The sequence below is a fragment of the Cydia amplana genome, chromosome 13 (genome assembly GCF_948474715.1).
Source record: "Cydia amplana chromosome 13, ilCydAmpl1.1, whole genome shotgun sequence".
Taxonomy (NCBI): Eukaryota; Metazoa; Arthropoda; class Insecta; order Lepidoptera; family Tortricidae; genus Cydia; species Cydia amplana.
The window spans coordinates 1,074,191-1,090,582 of record NC_086081.1 but is presented as its reverse complement, the minus strand read 5'-3'; the positions used below and the strand labels follow the sequence as shown (position 1 = coordinate 1,090,582).

At 38.2% G+C, this 16,392-nt stretch overlaps 3 protein-coding genes across 4 annotated transcripts in view; 1 reads left to right on the top strand and 2 right to left on the bottom strand.

Annotated features, from left to right (window-relative positions):
* Positions 1–400: 400 nt before the first annotated feature.
* Positions 401–5,639, bottom strand: LOC134653348 (uncharacterized). Its single transcript, XM_063508684.1, has 5 exons — positions 5,563–5,639; positions 5,106–5,181; positions 1,965–2,165; positions 1,180–1,345; positions 401–559 (listed from the first exon to the last, which is right to left on the bottom strand). The coding sequence occupies exons 1-5, from the start codon at positions 5,571–5,573 to the stop codon at positions 426–428; spliced, it is 588 nt and encodes a 195-aa protein (XP_063364754.1). The 5' UTR covers positions 5,574–5,639; the 3' UTR covers positions 401–425.
* Positions 5,640–6,336: 697 nt separating this feature from the next.
* Positions 6,337–16,392, bottom strand: part of LOC134653358 (uncharacterized) — a 96,234-nt gene continuing 86,178 nt past the window's right edge. Inside the window, exons 1-4 of one of the 2 annotated variants that reach the window (XM_063508695.1) lie at positions 9,353–9,474; positions 7,311–7,499; positions 6,656–6,800; positions 6,337–6,471 (exon numbers count right to left, since the gene is read on the bottom strand). In XM_063508695.1, coding sequence (XP_063364765.1) covers positions 6,365–6,471; positions 6,656–6,800; positions 7,311–7,499; positions 9,353–9,409 — 498 coding nt within the window. In that variant the 5' untranslated portion in view covers positions 9,410–9,474 and the 3' untranslated portion in view covers positions 6,337–6,364. Of the gene's footprint in view, positions 6,472–6,655; positions 6,801–7,310; positions 7,500–9,352; positions 9,475–16,392 lie in introns of those variants that run through there. The other variant, XR_010097248.1, reaches the window with a different exon arrangement.
* Positions 12,539–15,803, top strand: LOC134653210 (uncharacterized). The gene is made up of 5 exons (XM_063508536.1): positions 12,539–12,614; positions 12,901–13,000; positions 13,756–13,904; positions 14,433–14,565; positions 15,653–15,803. Exons 1-5 carry the CDS (start codon positions 12,540–12,542, stop codon positions 15,793–15,795), a joined length of 600 nt encoding a protein of 199 aa, XP_063364606.1. The 5' UTR covers position 12,539; the 3' UTR covers positions 15,796–15,803.

Here is a 16,392-nt window from a genome sequence, read left to right as displayed (position 1 = left end):
TTGTCTCAACTCGGTTCCCGCCATCTTCTCGGCTGTCACCCATGACACTAGCCGACCTCGATCGCCAGTGTTACCAGTGAAAGTACGCTAAGAGTGACAGATAGGATACATACCACAATAACAGACTTCGCGATCTCCGCGACAAGGGGTATTATGAATGAAAAGTAGTTTAAAATATTATCTAGAAGCATTTCGGTTTAGGTAGGTACACTAATTTGAAAAGGATTAAAATTAATAAAATAAAAAACTAAAAAAACTGTGTTGACTCACCTAAGTAGGTACATATTTTATTACAAATTTTATCAAGGCAAAAATACTTACAAATAATAAATGACCTACTCATAGGTACCCTAAGTTTGTACTTAAGTACAAATACAATCCACTTTGACAAAGAGGAACATATAATAACAATTTTAAGATAATAGTTAGCTATCTAAGGTAGGTAAGTACTCGTTGCAAATATAAAGCATAGTTTGTTGATTCAAAATATCATTCTGATGGCTTGATAAAAATATAATGTAAGTCTTCCGCACCAACCACAGGATATATCCATATATTACTGAAAAAAGGAAACGACTATTAAATTCAAATACTACTTGTACCTAATATTATAAGTGCGAACTCTGCCTGTGTGTACCTATGACCAGTGTTACCTCTTCATGCATAAACCATTGAACCGATATATATAAATACATATGAAATTTTCTTTGGAGATAGATTGATGTCAGGGAAAGGAAATATGATAGTTTATACCAATCATCATCATCATTGCGTAGACGAAGTTGTGGGCAGAACTAGCAGAAGCTAGTTCTAAACTATTTTTAAACGATACAGGCCGCGTAGCCAAAGTACCAATCGCTAACGCTCCGTAGCGATCGAAACGCAACTGTCCCTGTCGCACTAATATGGAAGAGTGATAGAGACACACAAAGCGTTTCGTTGTCGAAGCGATAGCGATTGTAACCTTGGCTAGGCCGGCGGAATGTTTAAATGAACTATATATTTGTTTAGGTGTGAATATTATCTAAATAAAACGAGAGAAAAAACTCACACAAAACCAAAAAGAACATTAGTTTTGATACTTAATTACTTTGAAACTGTTGACCATAGTCAACTATGGGACTAAGTTGGCTTGTTTCACGGTAAAGTTATTATTTATATTATTCTATTGTAACTTACCACATATAACAAAAGCCAGGGCAATACCGCCATTTACAAGGTCATAATTTTGTCCAGGAATTCGTACAACCGTGACAAAGGCTATGGCGATGATAGTGGCCGAGATCATTACTGTTTCCACTACCAAGCCGAAGAACAGATACGCCAACACCAGTTTAGGGTTTTTCTGAAACAATTATTTGTATATTTGTTGTATTTCTAACGGGCAAGAAAAGATATTTTAATATTCAACATAAATTGCAACTGTATTATAGTACACCGCATTGTTGCTAGCTGAATTGCCGCGCGATATGTTCTGACATATCCCAGAGCAATGCAGCAAACAGCAATAAGAATAGCGCGCGGCGTTAAGATGACAGTCCATGTCCAACGGCAGCTGCACTACCATTCATTTTACTATGGAAATTGACAATAACATTACACCAACGCGTTCGGACCAGTAGTGCAGGTGCGGTCAGAAATGGAATGGTACCTTTATAGGCGTCGTCCTAACTCCTAATATGCACAACAACGCGACTACGCGATTATCGCAAGTTCGTGCGAATTTTACTTGTGCAAACGCGCGATCAAACATATTGAACTCGAATAGGTGACCTAATTGACAATCGAGCGTAGTCGCGTTGTATTAGGACTTAGGACGACCCCTAAGAGGAGTTAGTGCTTATCGTGCGTAGCATGATTTATACAGCGGCACTTGTCTTTTACTAACTCGCGTTATACGAAATTGGAGTGTGTCACATTATCTCATATGCGCGATAAACTTTAATACTTAATTTAGTATTTACCAAACGAATTCCTTGGAGCAATAATACTGCAAAAACTCCAGAAGTAGCTGTCAGAAAACAGGCAACGGCGTAAATGGGAAATATAACGATCCATGTGGGCAAGAATTGGGAGAAATTGTACTGAATGAAGCTGATCGCAACTCTGGTCACGATCAACGCCTCTGTGGAGAGGCAGGCGAGGGCAGAAAGGCAGACGATGACCTGAAAGTTGAAAATTTACACAATGAGATGATTTTTTAGGGTTCCGTACCCAAAGGGTAAAAACGGGACCCTATTACTAAGACTCCGCTGTCCGTCCGTCCGTCCGTCCGTCCGTCCGTCCGTCCGTCCGTCCGTCCGTCCGTCCGTCCGTCCGTCCGTCCGTCCGTCTGTCACCAGGCTGTATCTCACGAACCGTGATAGCTAGACAGTTGAAATTTTCACAGATGATGTATTTCTGTTGCCGCTATAACAACAAATACTAAAAACAGAATAAAATAAAGATTTAAGTGGGGCTCCCATACAACAAACGTGATTTTTGACCGAAGTTAAGCAACGTCGGGCGGGGTCAGTACTTGGATGGGTGACCGTTTTTTTTTGTTTTTGCTTGTTTTGCTCTATTTTTTGTTGATGGTGCGGAACCCTCCGTGCGCGAGTCCGACTCGCACTTGGCCGGTTTTTTTTAAGTAGTTGCAGGGTAACGTACAGACGTCTGAACGAAATCTGTCATAGAAAGTCTGTTTCTTATCAGACAACGAAGGCCTCGGATGAATACCTTAAACTAAAATACAAAATAATTATGTGTAGGTAACAACATTATAGTTAAATTAGAATTGTACCGGCAGATGGTTTATATAAAATTTGATAAGCTGCCGTAAGGATGACTCACGTTAGACCGGGCTGATCGGGCCGTGTTCGGGCCGGAGCTTCCGGCGCTTACTTTTCTATGACAGATGATCACGTGATGCTTTTCATAGAAAACTAAGCTCCGGAAGCTCCGGCCCGGAGACGGCCCGGTCTAACGTGAGTCATCTTTTAAGGCGATTGGTCTAATTGCAAAATTTTGTACTACAACCATTAAATTGTCTACCTATGGCTATCGTAGACATGTTTACTTTTTTAACCGACTTCCAAATCTAAAAGGAGGAGGTTATCAATTCGGTTGTATGTTTTTTTTTTATTTTTTTTATTTATTTTTTATTTTTTTTATGTTTGTTACTCCATATCTCCGTCATTACTGGACCGATTTTGAAAATTATTTTTTTGATTGTATGTATATGCATACAGATTGGTCCCGTTTTTGTCAAAACCCAGTTCTGATGATGGAATCCATGAGGAATCGGGAACTCCTCAAATCTTAAAGGCACACATATAGTGATTTTTGTATTTTTATCAACAAATCAAGCATATACATTCAAAAAAGTGACATTTGATGAAGTGGAACTGCTGATGATGATCAGAACGGAACTCTTCAACGATGCATAGCACACGTCTGACGATTTGTCCTCTTCGTTATGTTTGTTAAGCAAGTTAAGTTTTTAAGCTACATTTTTGTCAAGCTCGAGTGCTGATGATGGGATCCATGAGGAATCGAGGGAACTCCTCAAATCTTAAAGGCATGCGTATAGAGATTTTTGTATTTTCATCAACAAATCAAGCATATACATAAAAAAAGTGACATTTGATGAAGTGGAACTGCTGATGATGATCAGAACAGAACTCTTCAACGACGCATAGTTCACGTTTGGCGATTTGTCCTCTTCGTTATGTTTGTTAAGCAAGTTAAGTTTTTAAGCCACAATTTTGTCAAGCTCGAGTTCTGATGATGGGATCCACGAGGAATCGAGGGAACTCCTCCAATCTTAAAGGCATGCGTATAGAGATTTTTGTATTTTCATCAGAAAATCGAGCATTTTCATTAAAAACTGTCGCATTTGATGAAGTGGAACTGCTGATGATGATCATAACGGAACTCTTCAACGACGCATAGCTCGCATTTGGCGATTTGTCCTTTTCGTTATGTTTGTTAAGCAAGTTAGGTTTTTAGGCACATTTATGTCAATCTCAAGTCCTGAACATGGTATCCATGAGGAATCGAGGGAACTTCTCAAATCTTAAAGGCATCCGTATAGAATTTTATATATTTTCATCAGAAAATCAAGCATTTACATTAAAAACTGTGGCATTTGATGAAGTGGAACTGCTGATGATGATCAGAACAGAACTCCTCAACGACGCATAGTACACGTTTTGTGATTTTCAATTTCGATTTTGACTTGGATTGGGCCCCGGACTCCGGACTCGGACCCGTACTCGGACTCGGACCCAGACCCGGACCTTGACCCGGAAAACCACTATGATACCTAAACTAAATCAACCACTATGATTACCATAAAATGTATACATATTACCAAATAAAGTAATAGTTAAGCACCGTTAAGTGGGTTAGGCTAGTAGTTAGAGAAGTCGGTTTTTTTCTATTAAAGATTATGTCACTTTAAATTTAATGTATCAGCAGGTACAATTCTAATTTAACAATAATGTGTGGGAATCCCTTTTACATTCGATACGCAGTATTTATCAGTGCTCGCGGTCAAGGGGCGCGAGCGGTTTGATAAATCGTTATGCATGAGTGTTATAGTAACGAAGTTATTGAATTATTTTAGGTATATAATTATATATTTTCTTGCAAGATAACAGATTGCGATTAGTTTATTTTATGTGCATTTGTTTAAAGTTTGACAGTGATTTTTAAAGTTTTCATTATACTATCAAATCCTACTTAATCTACTTTATTATCTAATCTACCGGCAGTTGGGCAGCATATAACCTTGGTCTTCGATGACGATTTTCAGTAACATCGTAATTTCACAAATTAAAAGAAGAGCATAATTAAATTTGTATCAATCAAAAACGTCTGCAGACGATGCTATTAAGCTTAAAAATAAATTAAAAGTGAATAAATTAACTATCTTGGGTGGGACTTGAACCCACGACCACTGCATTCGCTGTATTAGTCTTGGTAGCTCAGATGACAGACAGAGCACAGTACTCACTAGTACTAGATATAATCCAGTCATAGATATAAGAAGTACTTAATAGGATCTAGTGGTCCATCCGAATATCAACTTAAAGCAATATTTTAAACAAAAATATACGTACCACATTAATTATGGCAAAAATATAACATGTCTTCTCTACTCGCATACAACAGCATTTCTCGCGACGGGAGCGATACCTAAAAATGCACAATTAAATATTAAAATGGTTTTATAAAATGTTTTGATTCGTGTTGTTTTTAAGTAGCCAACCCCCATTCAAGCTCCAATAATTGGAGCGCAGGAAAACGAAATAATTTAAACAATGTATTGAGTAATTAATACATTGTTTAAATTATTTCGTTTTCCTATTCATATATTGTATGTATTTGTTTAATAATTATATTCAGTACACTTTACTTCTTTAATGATGACTTACGTTAGACCGGGTCGTGTCCGGGCCGGAGTTTCCGGCGCATGACAGAAGACGACAGGTGATCACGTGATTTCATGACGTTTTCCATAGAAAACGAAGCGCCGGATTACTCCCGACCCAATGAATACAAAATTAATAAACTTACCGTATGTCCATCTCTGCCGCGCAATAACACTAACTTGAATTCTTAAACATCATATTACTGCTGGCCTACGTTGAAACCTATATACCTAATCATATTACAGCTTTCCCTAGCAGAAACCCGAAAAGGTATAAGTAGGTACTTTAAAGCAATTCACAGGGTCCAGGCGAAACTAAACCTTATGAAATGTGACAAACACATATGACTTTCATATTTTTTTCCCTATTTAATCTTTTTGAGACACGGCACATACTTGATTTAATTGTTTAGTAAACATGACCATTTGCAATGCTGTTCTGTTATCGTATGACCCTCCGACGCTTAGTTACCGATACATGTGTGTATGTCATGTACTGCATGTGTGTGTAATAATAAATGTATGTTTGGTAGCACGTTAATTAATGGGGAAATTATAAATAATATACAAAACTTTAGTCATCCTTAACCCTTGCTGTTGTAGTGTTGTCATAATAACACTCCTGGGAAATACAAAATAATAGTTACAATTTAAATTGTATCCGTTTCTTTATTTCGTAATAGGAACATTTATATTCGTTTTCGTTTTATTTCATTGTTATCTAAGAAGTTACGTATATTATCTATGCATCTCGTAGGCATCGAGACAATAGGGTATTTGACTGAATATTAGTTAATGTATGCTTCATCGCTTTCTTAAAAATATACCTCCAAATCAAAAAGATAGGATCAGAGAAACAGTTAATTAGTTAAATGAGGCTTATATATCGTGTTTATGATATGAATATCGCCATTAGGCGTTTACAAAATGGCGTGGAGTGGGGGGTTTTCAAAAATCATCCGTAGTGAGCAATCTCGTGTGTCCCGTGACGGGGGCGCGTTCGGAAAGCACCACGTATGTCTCGTACACTAGCAGCAGCATTGCCGAATATATAACTGTAAAAAAAAACATATGTCGGTTACAATAGGATAAGTAATTTTTGAATAATTGTAAATGTGTTTTTTAATACATACATCCGTTCTAATTATTCCCCAAGTCTCAATGTAATGTGATAATATCATAGATTTACAAAAAGTTTTTTTAAATTAAGTGGTACCACCTAGAACATAGAATACTTACCGCAAACCCCAAGGGGGATCATTGCGTATAACACAATGTACAGTTGACCCCACATCAGCCAGATGAAAACCACAATGCCTATGGCGCCAAGGGTCACTGAGACCATCCCGTATATCAGGTACGCCATTATGTAGCGTTTTTTATTCTGAAATAACAACAATATATATACTTAGCCAACTATATTATATACAACGAAAAAAAGAAAAGGATAAACAATAGCCTTTACAATCGGCCTTTTAAATAGGATAGGTTTTCGACGTCAGATGTCATTAAAACTAATAATCATTAAAAACAAATAATTATGCATTGATGTTTAGTGTTCCGTACAAAACTTTGTTCACGGAACACTTATGGGATCACTTCGGTCTTGCAAATCGGTTAAATGTGTTTTTTTTTAAATGTTTTTGACACTGTTTTTAGCACTCATTTTTTTGTTTTATTTCCGAACATATAATTCAAGTAGGTAATTTAAAAACGTTTGTACCAACCTTAGATTAATTTATAAAGTAGGTACTAATCGAATGTTGTGCCCTTCTACGTAAAAAATAGCTGCCAGCACGTGATTTTTAAAATGGTGATAATGATGATGGTCAGATATGGGGTATATCTTGAAAATTATCTGGCAGTTTCTTACTGCAGGAAGTACGAGTATTACCTTACGTAAACCATGGCAGAGTGCAATCGCGAAGGTAAGCGCTATGGCAGAACCAACACAGCCAGCCACGCTTATGCCTATATACGTCCAGTCCACCACCACCTCGCTGAGGACCGTGGGGTTACACCACAGGAACAGGATGAAAATGAGGGAACCCAGGCTGGCAAATGCACCCAAACTGCATATAATCTGAAATAATCGGAATAAAATCGTAGTTAGAACGTAGTCATTCTATAAAAGTTTACATCGACTGTACCTATTTATTTTTATGCCCAAAGTAGATTATACATTTAATTTACAATAATGTTATTCTTGTATATATTCCGATATGCAAGTAAATGAAGTTATTAATTTTACAGTACATATGGGGCTACTTTTCCGCATTAGTGCGTAAAATAGCACTTTTCGTGCGTATGTCGAAACTTTAAAGTGCCATATGTACTGTAAAACGTTGTTCGATATACGTGCGAATAGGTAATTCGCAACTCGTGTCGATTTAAGACACTCCCTTCGGTCGTGTTTTAATTTATCGCCACTCGTTTCGAATTTCCTCTTTTTCGCACTTGTATCGAAATAGTTATTTTCGATACAAGTGCGAAAAAGAGGAAATTCGAAACGAGTGGCGATAAATTAAAACACGACCGAAGGGAGTGTTTTAAATCGACACGAGTTGCGAATTACTTATTCGCACGTGTATCGAACAACGTTTTACAGTACATATGGCACTTTAAAGTTTCGACATACGCACGAAAAGTGCTATTTTACGCACTAGTGCGGAAAAGTAGCCCCATATGTACTGTAAATAACTATAATATTTTTTTTAATTATTATTATTATATCGCTGTAGATTTTTCGCACCTCTAATGGAAATATTTGGTATCTTGCATTGTAGTTACTAACTAGTGTTAAGGATTAACCATTAATTAATTATAGCTTATGATTAACGTCGTCCTCCAAAAGATGTTTACTTATCTTTTAACATTAAATTTTAACCATTATCATTGAGATTATTAAACATAACATAACTAAGGCTTTTGTGAAGCTGCACCTGGGGCCCGTTTCTCAAAAGCTTGTAACTTGTAATACAAGCGGATGTCACTTTTTGACACCTTTTGTTAGAAAGGGACTTCCACTTGTATTACAAGTTACTATATAGCTTTTGAGAAACGGGGCCCCTGGAAAAGTAGAATTATTAAAGGCCATGTTAGTGCATTCTTTTTTACAGGATTCCGTACCCAAAGGGTATAAACGGGACGCTATTACATTACTAAGACTCCACTGTCAGTCTGTCTGTCTGTCACCAGGCTGTATCTCATGAACCGTCATAGACAGTTGAAATTTTCACAGATGATTTCTGTTGCCGCTATAACAACAATTAGGTACTAAAAAGTACGGAACCCTCTGTGGGCGAGTCTGACTCGCACTTGTCCGGTTTTTAGGGTTCCGTAGCCAAATGGCAAAAAACGGAACCCTTATAGATTCGTCATGTCTGTCTGTCTGTCTGTCCGTCTGTACGTCTGTCCGTCTGTCTGTCCGTCCGTATGTCACAGCCACTTTTCTCCGAAACTATAAGAACTATACTGTTGAAACTTGGTAAGTAGATGTATTCTGTGAACCGCATTAAGATTTTCACATAAAAATAGAAAAAAAACAATAAATTTTTGGGGTTCCCCATACTTCGAACTGAAACTCAAAAAATTTTTTTCATCAAACCCATACGTGTGGGGTATCTATGGATAGGTCTTCAAAAATGATATTGAGGTTTCTAATATCATTTTTTTCTAAACTGAATAGTTTGCGCGAGAGACACTTCCAAAGTGGTAAAATGTGTGTCCCCCCCCCTGTAACTTCTAAAATAAGAGAATGATAAAACTAAAAAAAATATATGATGTACACTACCATGTAAACTTCCACCGAAAATTGGTTTGAACGAGATCTAGTAAGTAGTTTTTTTTTATACGTCATAAATCGCCTAAATACGGAACCCTTCATGGGCGAGTCCGACTCGCACTTGGCCGCTTTTTAAAGATTTTATTACGTACAGTATTCACGATTGAAAATATAAGGCATCCTTTTTCAATCGGCATCCCGCAGCACATCGTCGACGAGCAGCAATGACAAGGCCGTCTGAAAATAACATATTAACATTGAATTCGAAATTAAACTACCTATGCTAAAAATCAGTATGTGTTTTTATAAGAAAAAATTTTTTTTTTATGTAGTTACCTAATTTACCTATACATATTTATCGTTTTTAGGGTTCCGTAATTCCGTACCTCAAAAAGAAAAAACGGAACCCTTATAGGATCACTCGTGTCGTGCGTATGTCTGTCTGTCTATCCGACCATGTTAATCCCTTTATCTCCGAAACTTAATGTTAAGTACATGTACGGAACCCTAATCCCGTGATTATTCAAGGACTACCTCTGCTTTCCAATCTACCGTTGGGTTCAAGTAGTCAGTCACAGCATAGCACGACTTTTTCTTCCATACCTCTTTATCGCCCGTCATCTTATCATTAACTTGCGTACGTATCATAATTATCGCTTACACAGTTCATCTACCTTTTCCTCGGGTTTCCTTTAGTAAAACCAAGAAAATAACTATTATAAATAATAATATTAACTCACTTTGACTCCATCTGTAAAAATCGAAATGCACCACCACCACCTTCACTGATACGAATATATCATATGTATACTTAAATAAAATTATTAAATTCAACTGGAAGTGCAACCTATTATTTTGCCCCACCAATCATTAGGCCGTAACAACAGTAAAAAAACAGTTTTAATTTGAAATTTGTTGTTTGGGAACACGGTAAACAATTAAACGAATTTTCAAATATTTGTTACGGAGTTATACGTAGTGGGGCAGTATTACTGTGACACTCTCTGACTCCAATGTTTTAGAAATGTGTGCCAAATTATGACATCACTATGTCTATAAATAAAATTCGTGGTCGAAAATATAGAATGCAAAAGCACGTAGCATGTTAGTACAACTTCAAATGTTGGACCGTCAGCCGGGATGAATAGGGATGATTAATTCGACCCAGTGAATTAAAATTTTGTCCCTATTCACCCCAGCCATCCCTATTCACCCCGGTTGATGGTATTTGTAAGACTGAATTTCGTCGTACTACCCCGACGTCATTAGAGGGATTAGGTACCTACTAAATGCTGAAATGTCTTTTGAGTATTGAATTGTAGCGGGGGAAACATTCGTGAAGTATGTTTTCAGGGCCCGATTCGAACAACGCTTGTCCTCTAGCCCCCCAGATGTCAAAACTTGCCAGTAAAAAATGCAATTTTGACTTGTCAAAACAAGATTCAAAGTAGAATGCGCCAGGAGACCTTTTTATAGGTCTCTAGGCGGCTAGAGGTTAAAAAATGTACTTGACAGATTATCGCATCGCCGTGATATTTTATAAGCATTGTTTGAATCGGACCGTCATACGCTTCAAGAACGCATTTATTTAGTTTTACGACCTGATTCGAACTCTAAGATGGCGTCAAAAATTTGCTAAAGATACGACGTGTCCGATCCATATTGCACCTTTAGCAAATTTTTTATGTATTTTAAAGTTCGAACCAGGGCTTAATCTTGTTTAGGCAATTGTATACCTATAATCTTATACATCAGACACGCTTTTAAATTGTGTAGGTACAAGTCCGTTTGTTTACGACTTTACGCATCATATCACTGGAAACCTAACAAAAACACATTTAAGTACTAGCAATCTGGAAATACCTAGTACTCAACAGCGTACAAACTTAACTTTGCGGGCGCAGACGGCGCCCAGACAACGCTGCCGCCATCTAAATGGACCACATCAATTTAGTTCGGGGTTTGGCCACTGTATAATCCAAGATTGTATTTTTTTTTATTCATCGTGTTTTGGCAGCCATATTTATTTACATCTGGCAACTTGGCAAGTCGCGATTATGCCGGCGAGCGGGATATACAGGCCAACTAATGTCATTCAGTAATCGTGCATTTTGCTCATAATTGTCCATGTCCGTACATGTACTGGCGCGGCCGAGACGCATGATAACTTTAAATAACATGATTCAAATATCATTCTGATGTCGTGACGCATTTGAATTTAAGATTTGTGAATCAGCAGATGTATATTTGACGAACAGTTCAAGTGTTTGTGTCTAAGTTCAGTGACTGATTTATCGTTTGTATGTTATTGTCTTATACTATCGACAGAACTTACTTATATCGAACCTATATAAAAACTAAAATGTTATATTGTTTAATGTTTACTATTATTAGAGTTCTTTGTTTTATTTGGTTAATTACGGCTAATTACTTAACAATAGACAAAGGATTAGCCCTTCGGGGCCAGCTACAAATCGAAAGACTATAACAAAAAAAACAGTACAGTTAAATTTAAGTAGAGATGTTAAAGTAAATACAGCTGTGTACACATTTATAAAACAGTGTCTGTCTCTGTCTAGACAAGCATGAAACCAAAATATCGTTGCATTGTAATAAACAAACTAGTGGCTTTAGACCTCGCGAGCCCTATGTCATTATCGAACCTGAGGGGCTACCGCAAAAACCAAAATTCACAAATTGCGGGGATCTTTCTCTTTTACTCCAATGAAGGCGTAATTAGAGTGTCAGGGAAAGATGCCCGCAATTTGCGAACTTCGATTTTCGCGTTTATAGCTCTGCTCGCAAAATTTCACGAAAACTGGTTGAGATATGCAACCTGTAGACTAGAGGAGAACATCCGACATACGAAAGCATTTCTGTCCAAGCTGAAAGTGCTGATACGAGAACCTTCGCTCCGCTCGGTCAATTACCTACACTGCAATTAGGGACACCCCACACTAGCGTCTTTTGAGCGTCGGCGTCTAGCAAGCGCTATAAGTAAAAATGGTGTCATTGGCGTCGCTGCGCAGTTGCGCCAACGTTGCGTCGAGCAGCAACCGACGCTGTGGCGGGAGCTTATACGGCCTCCTTATTTTTTTTGTAATATTACATTTAGTTTTATTGTAATATTTTATTTATATAATTTTTTTTAAATTTTAGTGGTTGTAATTTAAGCTTTAATTTTAATTTTATTATTTTAAATTTAATGTAATTTGCTTAGTTGTAACTATGGATTTTATGGTCCGAAATAAATGAATTTTATTTTATTTTTATTTATTTTTATTTTTTTGAAGTCTTTTAAAAATATTTGACAAATAACTTGTTGTTTACAGGTTCAAGATGTGTTACAAGGGCACATTCTTCTACTGCATCCCAGTCAAGACGGCCTGTTACGTTTTGGCCATTATAAATGCGGTGAGAACTGTTAAATTTGTAACAAAATCATCATTTATTGTATACTAATGCTGCCATCTGTTAGTGGTTAAGCAACAACTTGTAGCTCGGTTAACGGTAAGTAATATATTTAAAAAATAAAATTATTCTGTTCGCAACTCACGAATTTTATTAAGAAGCCGTGGAAAATGGCAGCAGCCATAGAGTTAACTAGACGCCGACGCTCGGGAGACGCTAGTGTGAGGTGGCTCTTATGCTAACATAAGACCCTAAGGTTATAATTATATATGCTTTGTTTTGTCCCCAGGTCATTAACGCGGTGACCTTGGGGTGTTTCAGCATTCAGGGGGTAGTATACCTACTGGCAGCCGTCGTCAGCTTCTGCGTCGGCGGTGGTAACAAAACGGGTGAGTTGAATATTATCCCTTATACCTACTACACAGGGTGAAATTTTAATTACCTGCCATACTCTGCGTGGTGACTTTATAGGCCAACTACAGAATAAGTAATAGCTACGTACTACCGTACAGATAGGACACTTCCTACAAAATCGAAGTTTGACAGCGATTCAGGGCCGAATCATGATATCCCTTTCTAACTTATCCCTTTTGGCTGTTTAGGGTTGTTAAAATTCAAGTCTTATCTGTGGTCGTGCATGCAAAGGGACGCAAGTTGTGTCAGCCCTAATGATTGCTCGGAGCAATGCTGACCCGAACGGAGCCGAGTTTGCCCGAAGTCAGGAGTGTCTCCCCACTGGTCATACTGAACAACTTTTATTATGGGACCAATGACGAAACCGCGGGCTGTTTCATTGAAATCAGCGGCATCATATCAACCTGAATGTCACCCAGTATTTACCTCTATAATAATTTTTATGGGACAAACTAAAGTTTACACAAATCGACCTAAGCCACGCAGTAAGCCCAATAAGGCTTCGGTTTAGAAACGAAACAAGCTTTTGACATTTTTCGGTTTATTCATCTTAAGGGGCCCACTGATTAACAGTCCGCCGGACGGTATCGGCTTGTCAGAATAAAAAGTTGACAGTTCCGAACAACGACAGGCCTATACCGTCCGGCCGCCCCTTTATATTTATTTAAACTTTAACCCGCTTAAAACTATTTTGATACTGTCGATTTAATAAAGCTTTCAAATTTTACAGGCGGTGATCGCTTTAAGCGAAGCTCAGTGGTCACGGATCGAGATATATACGACTACTGGATTCCTTTTGAGTACCTGCTTCCCTTGTGTTGGCTGTTTTCTCTTCTTACTTTCATCTTCTCTGTACTGCTATGCTGTGGCCTCGATAATGTAAGTAACATCTGTTTATTACAATTCATAAATTGTTGCTGGTGGTCTTTTGCACTCATTGCGAGTAATTTTTAATTTTTTACCTAACTTTAAACAGGTGAATAAGACCGTCATATAAAATTTATCGCTGGGAAGATCGTCACAGCGCAAGGACTCTCTTATTTGTCCGGAAATACCGCCGGTGACAGTTCATTCCACATTTGAGGCAGGAAGTTTCTGGAGAAACGCACAGTTGAGGCAGGCGTGGCTCACTCTGCGATTTCGTCGCGTCTCTACACTAAAAGTACAATGCGGTCCACACCAATTTTGGTGTCTAGCCATAGTAGTTGCCGCGCTCCGCTACGTAATGGACGCTTGCTCGCTCTTGCGCCACCTAGCGGTCATATCTGTCGTAATAGACGCGTTTTGCTAGAGAGTGAATCTTCTGTACCTAGTACTATTATTTATTCAGTGGTTGAGGACTGCCAACCATTACTAACTCAGACTCAACTACTTAACTTAAAATTAATTAATTAAGTTTTATTTTAGCGTAAGGTGAGACAGGTGTGGGCGTACTTCATCTACGGCTGCGTAGTCACAGTCCTCGCGTTCTTGGCTTCCATAGTCCAGATCATCGTCAAGGAAGAATCGTTGCTTGGTCTGTGGGGGCTCATGGGATGTGGTAAGTTCTTTACAAGGGTCGGAAAACGCCCGTCATTTTGAAAACATAACCATAATTTAAGACCCATTTTTTTTTGTTAGCCTGGTTTAGTGTCCCACTGCTGGGCAAAGGCCTCCCTTCCTTTCCTCCACTCAACCCTGTCGCTTGCACCCTCCCGCCAATCCGGATAAAATGCGTCCAAGTCGTCCCGCTATCTCCTTTTCGGTCTGCCTGAACCCCGACCTGCACCATCGATGGTGTTCCGTGGGTCCCACTCGGTAACCATTTTGGCCCACCTTCCAGGGTGCATGTGGCAGACATTTATGACCCATTATGAACCAGACCCATTTAGACCCATTTATGAGTCGAAAATGTTCGTTCAGTCTATACTAATCGTTGACATTGGTATTAGCAAGTCTTTGTTGTACGGACGGAACAGGGTTATATTTTCAAAGTGTTTTTCCGACCCTTGGTTCTCTACCACAGATAAAACTAGAAATAAATTGTACCTATTGCGTACCTCATACAACTATAAATCAGAAATACTGCTTGATTAAAAGATACTTAAAAGCCAAGCACAATTTACCTAGAGATAGATTTAATTAAGCCAGTGGCCCAGATTAGACAATCAGGCCAATCCGAATGTACACTGACATCAGAATGATATCTAATTACTTACTTAAAGCCTGACCAATTGTAATATATATTATGATCACGCGCCATGTTGCGGAATTTCATTGAAACTAACATTTCTCTACTTAATAGGTACTGAACTGTCACCATATGAATGAGAATACAGCCGAATTACAGCGGCCTCTTGACAACGATCATACTGGTCAGGCTTTACTTGGCTGGCGCGATGACCCAAAATGAGTCTTGGCCTCCCACACAAGAGCACATACGCCACTTTGCTCGGTCCTGAGCGGATTCACGCCAGCTTTCACCGACGCCGAGGTTCACGGAGTTCTAGCTCCACTCTATCCGCCCAACGATGATGACATTTAGATTTCGCTCGTACTTGTTCGTACATGTATTGGTGTGAGCGAGATACCCGATAACTGAATGACTTCATTTAGGTTCAAAACTAATATTTACCTTTTGCTTTCAGTTCTCCACTCGCTATTCCTCGTGCTGGTGCACTACACGCACGCCAAGATGGCCGACGAGGCCATGTTTACAGACCACAGCCGCCTGAACGACGAAGACTCAAGGGACTCTAGACGAGATGTAAAATTACATACGGTGATCTAATAAATTATCATCATTTTAGTTGGCCTGTTGGCCGTTAGAATTGGCCTGTATATTAAAATATATTATACATATATACATATACAGGCCAATTAAGGGGCCCACTGATTAACAGTCCGCCGGACGGTATCGGCCTGTCAGTTAGAACAAAAAGTTGACAGTTCCGAACAACTGACAGGCCGATACCGTCAGGCGGACTGTAAAACAGTGGGCCCCTTAAGATTAGTTGTAAGTATAGGTATATCTATACATGTAGTTGTAGTACCTACTATATATAGAAAATTGCATTTATGTTTGGAGCTTGCTAACTATGTAAACAAAAGTCACTAGTAAATTAATATTTTTTAACACTTTCAATATGGCGGTTTGTTTACATTGCATAGTTAGCAAGTTCTATAGAATGAAACTTTAGCCATAATATTATTTTATAATAATATAATCATTCTTATACTATTTTCCATTTTTTTAAATTATGTAGATTTCAATTTGTACCTCATGAACATAAAATGTATTAAATTAAAAGCAAAGACTTGAAAAATGTTTTCTTTTCCTCAAACTTATCCCCTTCCATCTACTAACAGGTCAATTTGAGTTTTAGTT